This window comes from Equus asinus, chromosome 1 (genome assembly GCF_041296235.1).
Source record: "Equus asinus isolate D_3611 breed Donkey chromosome 1, EquAss-T2T_v2, whole genome shotgun sequence".
NCBI lineage: Eukaryota > Metazoa > Chordata > Mammalia > Perissodactyla > Equidae > Equus > Equus asinus.
Window position 1 is genome coordinate 100,983,608 of NC_091790.1, and position 14,086 is coordinate 100,997,693.

Consider the following 14,086-nt stretch of genomic DNA (forward strand, 5'->3'; position numbering starts at 1 on the left):
GGACCTCCTTTCCAGATACCCCAGCGACCAGGGCTAGGAAAAGGAGAGAGGGAGGGCTGGGGCCATGGGGGAGGCGCAGCCTCCACCCTTTCATCTCCCACGGGCAGTGTCATGCTTGGTCCGGGAGGCTCCTGGGCAGCTCTGCCAGGGAGGACTGGACTGTGTGGTGTATGGAGTGGTGGAGACAAGGCAGGAGGTGTCCGGTAGCATCTTCTCCTGGGGGTGTGAGGAATGGGTCCTGTGGACAGTGGGGCACATACCCCCCCCCCCCCAATCATGTGTGCCTGAGTCCCTTCTTGAGGTCTGGGGGGGAGGAGGGCCTTAAGGTGATAGAGAGGACTGGGTTCACTGTGTGCAGTCCTCTGGGTGTGTGTACAGGGGGTGTCACCAGCAGGGAATGGAGAAGTCGGCTCAGGTGGGCCGGGCGTGCCCATGTGCGTGGCCTAGGGCGCATGGGTGCAGATGTGGATGCAGGAGCGGGTGCATGTGCAGGCATGTGTGCAGAGTTCAAGTGCGGGAGCAAGGTAACAGGTGCAGGCACATGTGAAGGGAGCGGGTGCGGGCACAGACGCAGGATGCGGGTGCGAGTACAGGGCGAGGGCGTGTGTGCGGGCGCGGGTGCATGGGACTGGTGCGGGTGCCTGTGAGGAGAGCGGGTGCAGGTGCGTGTGCAGGGAGCGGGTGCGTGTGCAGGGGGCGGGTGCGGGTACGGGTGTGGAGAGCCGGTGCGGGTGCAGGTGCAGGGAGCAGGTGCGGGTGCGTGTGCAGGGAGCGGGTGCGTGTGCGGAGAGCGGGTGCGGGTGCGTGTGCAGGGAACGGGTGCGGATGCGGGTGCAGGGCGCGTGCAGGGGGCGGCAGGCGGGGCGGGCGCGGCGGCGGTGACAGCGGCGCCCGCGCTCCCCGCGCGTAGGTGTGCGGCGCGCTCCTGGCGGGGACGGAGCGCGCAGATCTCGCGTGCGCTCGCCGCCCGGCGCAGCCCAGCCCGGCCCCCGCCCGGCGCCGCGAGCCGAGGTGTCGCCCGCGCCCGCGCCCGTGTCGCCGCCGTGCCCGCGAGCGGGAGCCGGAGTCGCCGCCGCCCGAGCGCAGCAGAGCGCACGCCGAGCCCGTCCGTCGCCGCCATGGCCACCACGGTGACCTGCACTCGCTTCACCGACGAGTACCAGCTCTACGAGGATATTGGCAAGTAAGAGCCGCGGCGCGTGCGGGCCGCGCGGAGACCCCGGGGGGCGCCGCGCTCGGAGGGCCAGGACCCCGGAGACCGCGACCCTCCGCGCCGCTGGCTCCGAGCGCACTGCGGCCCCGCGCGTCCCCGGCTCCTCTCGGCTCCGGGCCCGGTGCGCACGGCCCCGCGCGGCCCCGACCCCCGGCCCCGGCGCGCGCGGCCCTACCCGGCCCTGCCCAGCGCGGCCGCCCAGCCGGAGGCCCGGACTCTGGGCGCGGGGCTCGGCGTGGCGGGGGCGGCAGCAGGTGTCCCCGGAGCGCCCGGCAGACGTGACGCATTTGGCGGCGGGAGGTCAGCGAGGAGGGGTGCGCGGGGGCGGCCGCGGGGCCTAGAGCGCGGGGGCAGGGATGGCAGCAGTCCCGAGGGTCGTCCGGGTGCGGACCGCGCTGTCCCCACCCCCACCGAGTGGCCGTGAGCGGGGGCGGCGGGACCTGTTCGGCGCCTGCTCCTCCGCGTGGCTCCATCTGCGCGGGGGATGCCCGCTGCGCTCCCCGCCGCGTGGGAACAGACTCTGCCGTGGGTCCCCCGGGGACTCTGGGTTCTGGAGGATTTTCCCCCAGATTCTTCTGGAAAGAGGAGTCTGGAGAGCTGGGGGCCGAGACCACGGAGCTTGGATCAGGTCACTGGGCTGGAGATGAGGGGGTGAGGTGGGGAGCCTGATGGGCTCCTGATGTCAGAGTTGTCGAGATAGGTGGGGCTAGATTTTGGAGAGTTATTGGTTGGGGATGGGGGCTACTGGGGAAGAGCTTTGAAGGCTCCTTTCAGGTAGGGCCTCGTTCGGGGAACAGGTGGCTCCTGGGCTCTGCTCACCAACGTAAGCGGTGTGGGGTCCTAGACCAGGTTTTGCCCCGGGCCGAGACCGTGAAGCCGGTCTCGGGGTTCTCGGCTCCGTGAGTCAGAGTGGCTGCACCTGGCATCCCTCGGGCCGGCTCCAGCCTGGCACAGCCAGAGCCCCATCCTCCTTCATCCCTCGTGTGTGGTGGGGTGCTGGCGAGGTTTCCTCTTACACATCCCGTGGCAGATCCCTTTTTCCCTTTCTAAAAAAAATGTCAGTGGTGATACTTTGTGTTGGGAGGGATGCTGATTGTTGATAATTGTGGGCGCTGCGCTAGGAGGAGTGTGGGGGTGTGATGACTCCCCAGTTCTCCCTGCACGTGTGCAAGGATGCTGGTCAGGCCTGGGGGCTCAGCCCGGTGGAGTGGAGGAAGCCGGGTAGCAGGCTGAGGGGCAAGGTCAGGGCCTGTGGACCCGGAAACTCCCTTCCCTCGGGTGGGAGCTGGCCAGGTGCCCAGCCCCAACGTCGGGGGGCCTGGAGAGCAGAGCAGAGGGCAGGGGAGGCCCAGCACACACCCCCTGTGTGCACGCCTGAGGCCCCAGGACACAGGCCTTGAAGAAGCTTCCAGGGGCTAGCTGGACCAGGCCTATGAGGACGGCGCAATGGGCTGGAGGTCCTCGGATGGGACAGGTGGTTCTTCCAGGCACAGGGCAGCAGTGGGAGGAAGGTCACTCATCTCTAGGGGAACTTCTTGGTGTCTGCTGGTACCCAGGAGCACACAGGCCCTCACACCAGGTGCCCCCGGCTCTTTGAAGAAGTGCCCCTTCGCTATACCTGTTCCCGCGACCTGAGGCTTGTTCCGCTGGCTCCTCCTGGACTCTTGTGGGAACCTCTCTGGGCCCAGTGGCCCGGTAGGGTGGCCAGCCCAACCCCAGGCCTCTGATGCCAGCAGCAGTTGTTATCCTGGCTGCTCCCACCCACACCCACCCTGGGGAATGGAAGTCTTTGGGGCTGTCCTCCCAGAGGCCGAGAGGGGGTGGCGGACCCCGCAGTGGAGGGCAGGCTCCTCTGCCATCAGCAAGCACAAGGGCAGCCCGGGAGGGAACCGTGGGGGCCGCTGGTGCTGTCATGCCTGGGCTTCAGGCGTGGGCGGGTGAGGAAGCCTAGCCACAGAGGGGGTGCCAGGGGCCTAGGAGAGGGGGGGACCGCACCTCAGCGTGCTGGGCCAGCCCTCCAGGGCCAGGAGGCCTTCGGCTCAGCCCAGCACCCCTTGTGGAGGCCCCCAGGCGCCAAGCCCAGTGAGGGCCTCAGAGGGGCCTGTCACAGCCCTGCTGGGGCATCCTGGGTGGGACAGAGGCCAAGCGAGCACAGGAGTGAGCTGTCTGGGTCGGGCACCCATGCCACGGCCTTGGCCCAGGGCGGGGTCCCTGGGCCCTGGTGTTGACAGCGCCTGCCCCAGGCACAGTTGCTGTTGCTTCCCGGCCCAGGTGGGCGCGTCCAAGTTTATTTAAAGCTGCAGCCCCTGGCACCAGTCAGGCAACGCTGAGCTCCCTGCCCAGGAAGGGCCGGGTCACAGGCCCACAGCTGCCCGCGAGACGTGGCCATGGGCCTGTCCTCTCCCTGCCTGTCCTACGGCTGCCTCTACTTGGGATCGTCCCCTGGGGTCCTGGGCAGTGGGGTTCGAGGGCCAAAAGGAACTATTTTCGGGGGCTCTGCCCTCCCCTGGCCAGCTGGATTGGCCTGTTGGACCCCAGCTGGAAGGCCCAAGTCCCGGGTCAGGAGCTTCCGTGACCCCGGGCTCCCCAGACAGGCACAGGGCAGGGCTCGGCCCAATACAGACTGGCCACCAATGCGGTTTTAATTATTTTCTGTTGGATAGCTTTTAAAAAGGGAGAAAACTTCCAGCAGTAGTAAACACTTATATCTCTTCTGCCCAGGACTGAAACTGTTACTCTTTTGTCATTTTGGCCTGAAGTTGTTTTTTAAAATTATAATAAATAAAGCGTTACAAATAAATGTTAAGTAACCATTCTTCTCCAACTACTGTCATGCATTTGGAATTTATCTTTCCAGACTCTTTTTGGTTCATTTACACACAGATGTAAGTATCCATGACCAGTATACAGGATGGCGTTCTTTGGTGTGTTTTCTTTTACGTTTACATGAGAATCCTGAAACTTGCTTTTTCGCTCAGCTGTGTCTCCTTGGCGTCTGTGTGTGCGGACACATTTTGACCTTTTGCTGCTGCTGCTGCGTGGTGACCATTGTATGCTGACGGCCGTGTAGCTGCTCCCCTCTGATGGAAGTCCTCGGTGCTCCCAGTGTTTCCTCTCTCCAGTCCCGCCCCGTTGGCCCCTGGTGGTGGGGTCGCCAGCTGGGGTGCGCACGTTCTCTGAGCCTCAGTTTCCCTGTGGGCCCATTCCCGCCAGCCCCCTCTCCGGGCTTGCCGTCCCTCAGCACTGGGGGTTGTACATGTTTGATTGCTGGGTGGGAAGAGGTAAGGCTCCCGAATCCTCCGCTTTTGGGAATCATCTCCTTTAAAATTTGGGTGATCTTCCCAGAAGAAAGCAGCTCTCTTGAAGTTTTGGGTGTAATTCAGGGGTTCATAGCCCCCCACCTTGCGGCTCATGGCCCGTTGTAACCGCCTCTAAGGTGCACATCGTTTGAGCATTTGGTTTTATTTGATTCGAGGTGACTGGGAGCCCCCCCAATTTTATAGACGCAGAACCGCAGTAACTCGCCCAGGCCCAGCAGTGGGGAAGGCCCTGACCTCCAGTCCAGGGCGCCCTGCCTCACCCAGCTTTCCTGAACCCTGGTGGGCCCAGAGCTGACCTTGTTGTGTCCTTGACTCCATCCAGTGTCCCCCTGTCGGCAGAGAGCAGACCCTGTCCTGGGACGTGACCCCTTGCTGGGGGAATCGGCTTTTTGATGCTTTCTCGGCATACTCTCACCGAGCAGCTGGGCTGCTAGGTGGTTAATAGAGAAACTCAGGAAGTTCAGAGCAAATCGTTTGTTGAGTCTCCTGAGCTCTGAAGCTGCGTTGTCAGGGTCGAGAGGACTTGGTGGAGGAGGAACCACCATGTTTGTTTTCTCTAGCCCTCGAGCACTTCCTGCCTCAGGGCCTTTGCCTATGCCAGCCGCTCTTCCCCCGTGGCCACACAGTCGTTCCTCAGCTGCGAAGATGCTGTGCTCCCTCCCTGCCCCTTGCCTACCCACCTCTCCCCCACCTTCGTCCTCCCCTGACATGTGGCATCAGACATGCTAGGCATCCCCCCACGCACAGGTGGGCTTCGGCCCCTGCCCAGAGCTGTGTCTCCTCGAGAGCTTGGCTGTCGTGTGTGCTTCTACACATTTGAGGAAGGGGTGAGTGAATCAGGTGGGCCCCTGCCTGCTGGGCGGCACCCCCAGAGCTGGAATCTTGGTTCCTTAATGTAGGGTGTTTAGAGAAGAAGTCGCACATGTTGAGGTTGCCGCAAGATGCTTATGAAGGTGATGCTAGTTTAGTTACTATTGAATGGTATTTTTATACCATAACCTACTTTGCTGAGAGCTAAGAATATATCTCGCGTTTGCTACCTGCACTCTTTCTCTCCTGGTAACAGTCACCAGCAGTTAGATGGTGCTTGTTACATTAACGTGCCTGGTCTATGAAATACGTACTGTGATTATTTCATGAAGGGGTGACTGAGGCACAGAGATGCTCCACCCAGGGTTGAAGCCATGTGGGGGCCGGGTTTTAATCCAGGCAGTTGGCTGTGGAATCCACCTTCTCCTCTCAAAGCTCATGATCCTACTCTAGTCTGTGCTTTAAAAATGCTGTTGTTCCACTGGCTGGCTCATGGCCTGCTTGTGGTCTACTCTGACCCTAAGCTTTTCGGGACCTCTCCTGTCCTTAGCCGGCTGCTCACCATGCCGTCTTTGTGTTCTTCCAGCACAAGGCACTGCCTCAGAGTTCTTTTTTGTAAAAACGTCATTTCCTTTCGCCGTCTCTCCATGACAACCAACATTCTGCCCCCATTTGGGACCAGGAAGGCTTGAAATTTTATTTTGCTAATTAAACAAACTCTGAGGACAATAGCGTCTTGTGAAGAAAGATCAATACACAATTATGTACAGTAAATGTGCCTGTTTTACACTTGAACTTCCTCACACCCCGGAGGAGCCTGTTCTGTTTTCTTGTCAGTGAAAAGGATATATGTGTGTGTGCATAGACATGGGTGTGTACATACACACGTGTGTGTCACACGTACAGATGATTTTAGAAATACAGATGGAATCCCCACAGAGTGATTCTGCAGTTGGTTTACCCCGACACTTTTTCGGGATGGTCCCTCCACGTCAGAGAGTTTTCTTCAGCCAAGTGCCTGCCAGTTCTCTTAGAAGCAGAGGGATATGTGTATATATGGTGGCCATATTTTTAAAACCAAAAATGGGGACCCGTTGTCTGACAAGCGTGACAGCGGGATGAGAGGACGCTGTGTTTCAAATTGGGGCTCCTGGGGTTATCAGAAGGGCAGATTGCAGCGGGGGGAGGAAGGAAGGTTCTAGCTGGGGCCCTGGGCTGAGGCACTGGGGTCTCCTTCGAAAGGCCCGAGAATGTAGTCCTCTTTTTTTTTCATGTGGGGAGTCCCCCAAGAGCCAGTCAGTGTCCGGATTTTCTTTCTTCTACCTAAAAGGAAATCCCAACAGACGTGCTTCCCTGTGGAGAGTCCACATTGAGCCACCTGGAACATAACAAGCCCTTCGACAGGAAAGGCCACGCGGAGGTGACGAGGACAGCGTCTGCCCCTTGGACGCATCCTGCTCCTCCCTCTGCTCTCCAAGGCCACCTGGTCCAAGACAAGACGTGGCCTTTCTGGAGATTTCAAATACATTTCCCCAAATTTTGATCCCCCCTCCCTCTCCCACAAAAGTGGAATCTGATTTGATTATTTTTAAAGCATCTTTCACAGCTGCAAGTCAGTGTTTTATTGCAAAAACATAAAAATGCATTATGTATCAACTTGGTTTTCCAAAAATTATCATATTGGCATATTACGTAGAAATGTATATTTTATTCATATAAAGATCTGAATCTATTTAAAATAAACACATCCTTTTATGTTAGAGTGGTGTTACTAGCTGCCCAGTCCTGGGGGCCTCTGTCTCCCAGGTTAGAGGGTCCCCGCCTTGCTCAGGGCTGCAGGTCCTGGTGGACGCGGTTCTTTTTACATTGACATAATGATCCTAAGATAGCTATGATTCTTTGTTCAGCCAAATACAAGCTTCTGTTGAATTCTGGAACAGATTGGCAATAGCTGGGCGAAGATTTAAGAAACTGTTATGGAGGAAGCATAAACCACATTGTTCTGTGAGGGCCTGATTTCAGAACTACCACGTTTCCCCACGTTATGGGCAGCCAGTGAGGACGGGGAGAAGGAGGTGGCGGTTGCAATGAAACAGGAAGGGCGTCGTGGCTTCTGATGTAATGCCCTCCATAGTGTCGAGCGCGTCCACGTTGGTGCCCGTTTCCAGTGGGGAGCTGAGGGGCAGCCCCGGCTCCCTGTCACCCAGCCCACACTGAATTACAGGGCTCAGAACCACTCCCGGTGCACAGTAGGTGCCCAACAGATTAGCCTTGCGGGCTGTGGCTGCTTCCCAGAGCGTTGGTACCATTACCCCATAAAAGTTGGGGGCCTTGCAGGCGGGTGGAGTGAGGGGTGCAGGGGGTCTCGGGGGCCTCAGACGCCGGGCCTGAGTGGCTGCCTGTCTTGTTGCCTGGTGAAGTGCTGCTGCAGGGCTGGCGTCTCGTAGGTGCCTGCCACGGAGCTTGATGCCAAGAGGTCTGCAGCGTCCTGCCCGTGTCTTAATGACGTTCTTCCCGTGGTTTCTGTTCTTGGGTGTTGAGCGGCAGCCTGACTCTCAGAGTTGTTGGTTTGATCCAGGCCGTCTGTCAGGGGCTTTCTGGGTAAAGAGCGCCAGTCTAGTTAGGAACAGCACCGCTGAAGGAGGTGCCGAGGGCGGTGGCTCCAGCCTCGGCTGCCCATTGGAGACCTCACTCCAGACCAGCTGAATTAGGCCTGGGGGACGGGCCTCAGGGGTGGTCCCATGGGCTGCGCAGACACAGACCCAGCGTGGGCCTCTGCGTGCGCCTGGACCAGGCCCACACTCCCTCTCACCCCCTTGTCTCTGTCAGGGCCTCTCCTGACTGTGCGTTTGGAATTTGCTTCCTTTTCCCTGTGCACTCAAACGACGTTACCCACCACCCTGTCCAGTCGTCTGGAGCGGCGCTGTCCAGAAGAAACAAAACTTGAGCCACATGTGAACCACATGTGTGATTCAAAATTTTCTAATGCTTACAAAAAAGTAAAAAGAAACAGGTGAGAGGAACTTTAATAATATATGTCTTTATCTCAGTATATCTAAAATATTATTTCAACATGTGATCAATATAAAAGTTATTGTTAAGCTATTTTATATTTTTAAAAATACCGTCTTGGAAATCTGTTGTGTGTTTTACACTGTGGCACCCTCGGTTTGGACCAGCCACATTTCCGAGTCTCGTGGATGCAGGGAGGCGGTGGTCACCGTGCTGGACAGTGCTGGTCTAGAGCTTCAAGGTCATTCCTATTCCTATTATTATTACTGTTGCAGATTTTCCAGTTTCTTTTGCTCCTCTGCAGGCTCACTCATTCACTTGGCAAGTCTGTGTGCACATGTCTGTTTGCCAGGCACTTCCTAGGTGCTGGCGAAATGGTAGTGAACAGAGTCAAGAGTGCCTGTCCTTGTGGAACTTATCCTAGTCGGGGAGGCAGATAATGAACAGAAACACTAAGGAAATTATGTGATGGAGTAGAGGGCAGTTAATGCCTCTGCTCTGGGAATAATGACAGAAACTCAGGAGTGCCAGTTAGGAGGCAAGTTGCAGTAATAGAAAGTGTGGTCAGGCCAAGAGAAAGGAGGAAAGCCTCAGGTTGCTAAAATCAGGAGCAGAAGAGGAGACATTACAACTGACCTTACAGAAATAAAAGGATGATAAGGGAATTCTCTGAACAACTGTGCACCAATAAGTTAGATAACCTAGAAGGAATGGACAAATTCCTAGAAAGACACAAATGACTGAAGTTGACCCAGGAAGAAACAGAAAATCTGTAGACTTAGAACAACTAAAGAGATTAGTAAATTAAAAATTAAACAGTGCCCCACAAAGAAAAGCCCAGGCCCAGATGACTTCCCTGGTGAATTCTATCAACCATTTAAAGAAGAATTAATACCAGTCCTTGACAAACTCTTCCAGAAAATAGAAGAGGAGGGAATTCTTCCCAGTCCATCCTAGGAAGCCAGTAATACCTTGATACTAAAACCAGACAAAGACGTTAGAAAACTACAGACCACTGTCCCTTATGAATATAGATGCAACATCCTCAACAAGATACAAGCAAAATGAATCAAGCAACATATAAAAAGGGTTATATATTATGAACAAGTAAGCTTTATCCCAGGAATGAAAGGTTGGTTCAACATACAAAATTCAATCAGTATTCAAAATTCAAAATTCAATGCACCGTATTAATAAAATAAACAAAGAAATTATATGATCATCTCAACAGATGCAGACAAAGCATTTGACAAAATCTAATACTCTTTCCTGATAAAAACAGTCAACAGCTAGGAATAGAAGGAAACTTCCTCAACTGGATAGAGGGTGTGTGAGAACCCACAGCTGACGTCTTTAATGGTGAGAGACTGAATGCTTTCTCCCTGAGACCCGGAACAGGGCAAGGCTGTCTGCTCTCTCCACTTCTACTAATGTATTGTAGGAGGTTCCAGGTGGGAAAGTTAGGCAAGAAAAGGAAATAAAACCACACAGATTGGAAAGAAATAGGTAAAACTACCTCTATTTGCAAATAACATGATCTTGTATAGAGCATCCTCTGAAAAGCTATTAGAACTAAAAAATGAGGGGTCGGCCCCGTGGCCAACTGGTTAAGTTTGTGCGCTCCGCTGTGGCGGCCCAGGGTTTCCCCGGTTCAGATCCTGGGTGCGGACATGGCACTGCTCGTCAGGCCATGTTGAGGCGGCGTCCCACATGCCACAACTGGAAGGACTCACAACTAAACTATACAACTATGTGCCAGGGGGCTTTGGGGAGAAAAAGGGAAAATAAAATCTTAAAAAAAAATAGAACTAAAAAATGAATTCAGCAAAGTTGCAAGATAAAAGATCAAGATGCAGAAATCCATTGTGTTTCATTATGTTAACAATGTTCAATCCCAAAATAAAATTAGGAGAAACAGTTCCATTCACAACAGTATATAATGAATAGCATAATAAATTAACAAAAGTAGTACAAGACTGGAACATTGAAAACTATAAACTACCGTTGAAAGAAATTAAAGAAGGCTTAAATAAGTGGAAAGACATCTCATGTTCATGGATCAGAAAACTAATATTGCTAAGATGACAGTATACTCCAAATTGACCTGCAGATTCAATGTAATAACTATCTAAATTTCACCTACCTTTTAAAAAAAAATTGACAAGCTGATCCTAAAATTCATATGGAAATGCAAAGGACCAGAAGAACCAGAACAATCTTGGAAAAGAGACACAAAGTTGAAGGACTCGCACTTGCCGATCCTGGAACTGACTGTACAGCTGCAGCAGGCAAGACAGTGTGCGTCCTGCCTGGCGTAAAGATCAGCTCACAGGTCAGTGGAATAGGATCCAGAGTCTAGAACAAAGCCATCCATCTCTGGTCAGTTGATTTTTGACCAGGATTGGCAAGACAATTCAATGAGGAAAGAATAATGGTTCATTCAACAAATGGACAATTGGGCATCTGCGTGCAAAAGAAGGAAGCTGAACCCTACCTGACACCAGATGCAAAAATTATCTCCACATGGATCATAGACCTAATTGTAGGCGATAAAGCTATAAAATGCTTAGAAGAAAATGTAGGAGTAAATCTTTGTGACCTTGGATTTGGCAATGGTTTCTTAGATACGACGCCAAAAGCACAAGCAACAAAAGAAAAATAGATAAATTGGACTTCATCAACATTAAAAACTTGTGTGCTTCAAAGGACAGGAAGGTGAAAACACAACCCACAGAGTGGGAGAAAATATTTGCAAATCATATATCTAATAAGGAACCTGTATTTAGAATATTTTAAGAACTTACTGCCTAACAGTAAAAAGACAAACGACCCGGTTGAAAAACAAAGGACTTGAATAGACATTTCCCCAAAGAAGATATACAAGTGGACAATAAGCACATGAAAAGACTCTCAACATCATTAGTCATTTGGGAAATGCAAATCAAAACCACAGTGATACTCCACCTCACTCCCACTAGGATGGCTAGAATCAAAAAGACAGACAATAACAAGTGTTGATGAGGATGTGGAGTTGGAACCTGCAGACACAGCTGGTGGGAATGTAAAATGATGCAGCTACTGTGGAAAACAGTTTAACAGTTGCTCAAATGTTCCATTCCTTGACGTGTACCCAAGAGATATGAAAACATATGTTCACACAAAAGCTTGTTCATAGCAGCATTGTTCACAATAGGCATCCACTGATGAACGGATACAGAAAATGTGTTATATCCATACAACGGAATATTATTTAGACATAAAAAGAAATGAAGTGCTAAGAAGTATGGATACACGCCACCATGTGGATGAACTTTGAAAACATGATGCTCAGTGACAGAACCCAGTCACAGAGGTCACATGTCATATGACTTCATTTACATGAAGTGTCCAGAACAGGCCGCTCTGTAGAGACAGAGAGTAGAGCCTGGGCTCAGTGGGAACAGAGGCTGGGGAGTGACCGCTGTTGGGTAGAGGTGTGTTTTTGGTGTGATGAAAATGTTGCAAACTTAGACTGTGGTAATGGATGTAGGATTCTGTGAATATAGTAAAAACCGTTGACTTATAAACTTTAAGTGGATGAATTGTTTGATATGTGAATTATATATCAATAAAGATGTTTAAAAACAAATAAAACCTATGTAGAAAAAAACCGCTCTGACATCTGCATCTCAACGTTCAGATTGCTGAGAAATGAGCTTAACAGTGAAAGTGTCACCCAGCTCTCGGCCGCGGCCTCCGCTTATCGTCAAACAGAGAAGCAGTCGTGTCACCAGAATAACGGCTTGCGGTGTTGTGGGACAGGGTCCAAAGTGCCATGGCCAAGCCGCAGTGAGCCGCCCCAGCTATGCCCTGTCCCACACCGGGCGCCTGTCCCGGTGCCCAGAAGCAGCTGAGAGCCACCTGGGAGCCGGAGGGTGGAGGCTGGGTGGGACCCACGGCGGGGAGGAGAGTATAGAGGCCGGGAGGGCGGGATCCGCAGCCCCCTCCTCCCACTGGCTCAAGTCCGCCTCTTGCCCCCGAATCTGGGGCTGGCCTTGGGTTCAGGGTGGTCTCAGAGCAGACAGAGCGGCATGGTGGGAACAAGGCGCCGCCCCGACCCAGATGGTTGCCTGGGCATCGTTCCGGAAGGTCCCATCCTCACACAGGAGGCCTTCTCTCCTGGGGCCCGGGTGCTGGAGGGGGAGGCTCCCCTGGGAACAGGGTGGGTGGGTCCCCGTGGGTGTGGTGACAGGCGGAGGGGGGGCGCAGGAGGACACGACCGTTGGCAGTGGCAGGGAGGGCTGGAGTGAGGCCGGTGCGGAAGCCCAACCCCAGGCCCTGTCATTCTGGAACGTCTGGTCGCCTCTGTCCCTGCCTGCTCTCTGCACCTCCTTTGACGTCTTCCGTTGGGGTTCTCCCCTTCTTTCTCCTCTGCCCCTTCTCCATGCTCCCCGCGTCCTCTGGGGTGGGCTGTGACCCCTGCTGACCTCATCACCCACCCCCAGGTCGAGGAAGGTCCAGGAGCCTGCGAGCCCCTCAGGAGCAGGGCCTTGGGCTGGGGGCTCCACTTGCTTATGTCCTGAGTGGCCCTTGGGGCCATCCCACCCGAGACTGCCAGGCCAGGCCTTTGCGCTGAGACCAGGGCTGGGCGCCTCTGTTATCCCAGTGTGGGGTGGGCCTTGGGGTCCCCTCCTCTGTGCTCTCTCCCTCCTCGGGGGGTCTACGGCCCCTCAAGTCTGGGTGGGGCCTTGTGGCAGCGCTGAGACTCCTGGGGCGCAGACTGTGGTTTCCCTGAGTTCAGGGAGCTTTTCACAGCTCCCTGCAGTCCTGAGCCTGGGGCATTTTTATTTTCTGATCAGTAAACAAATGCTTGTCTTGACCAACTGCCCGTGTGACAGACTGCCCAGGACAGCCCCATCTTGTGGGGGGTGTTAATCTCTCTTTTTTTTTCAGGTGTAGACTTTTCTTTTCTTTCCTCCTTTTTCCTCTAGGCTCTTCCTGGTGTGGTGACGGGTGAGCATTCCCTTCACTATGCTGGGTGGACCCTGTCGGGTGGGAGGTTGGGGCGCTGGGTTTGTCCCTCTGTTTCTCTTCTCCCCTCTCTTCCCTCCTCTCCTCTCGCCTCACTTAAAGGGCCGTTAGGGGTCTCTTCTCATGCCATCTTGGGGACCACGCCTTTTCCTGCCTCTGCATCCTCAGTGGCCCCCTTGGAAGGGAGCGTTCAGGGCTTTGCAGATCCTGACCGCAGGCCCGCAGCTTCATGGAGAAGTCACAGGCACTCAGGTGTCCGGTTCCTCCACTGAAATGCAATCAGGTTATTTCTCCCTCTGGGCTGAGATGTGGTTCTGAGTTCCAGTCTCCTCTGTTTTCCAGCCTCCTGAGTCTCCCAGCCCCGAGGGATGGTCCGAGCAGGTGCTGGGTCGTGGGCCGGGGCTTGTCCTTGCTGCAGAATTCTGTGCTGTCACATCTTGGGGCACATGGGGTCTTCGGCCTCGGTTGCCACTGGGTGTGCAGTCTGCATCGAAGCCCCTGCATGGGCTCCAGGCTCTACCGTGCTGAAGTCAGCCAGGGGCTCCCGGGCCCAGAGCATCTGGTCCAGCCCCAGCTTTGCTCAGCCATGCTGTGGGGGGCTGCCCAGGATCTCAGCCCCCGGGCATTGTCAGCCGTGAGCAGACTGTGCGGCCCTGGCTCTGTTTCCTCCTCAGTTCGCCAGGGCACTGAGCTGGCTCCTTCCCAGCCGGCGAGGGACAGT

General features: G+C 54.6%; 1 protein-coding gene across 20 annotated transcripts in view; it reads left to right on the forward strand.

The window, feature by feature from the left end:
• Positions 1–861: 861 nt before the first annotated feature.
• CAMK2B (calcium/calmodulin dependent protein kinase II beta) overlaps positions 862–14,086 on the forward strand; it is a 92,557-nt gene continuing 79,332 nt past the window's right edge. For 6 of the 20 annotated variants that reach the window (XM_070503909.1, XM_044771156.2, XM_070503961.1 and 3 more), the window contains exon 1: positions 982–1,183. In XM_070503909.1, coding sequence (XP_070360010.1) covers positions 1,119–1,183 — 65 coding nt within the window. In that variant the 5' untranslated portion in view covers positions 982–1,118. Of the gene's footprint in view, positions 1,184–1,366; positions 1,514–14,086 lie in introns of those variants that run through there. The other 14 variants (XM_044771146.2, XM_070503952.1, XM_070503916.1 and 11 more) reach the window with 9 other exon arrangements.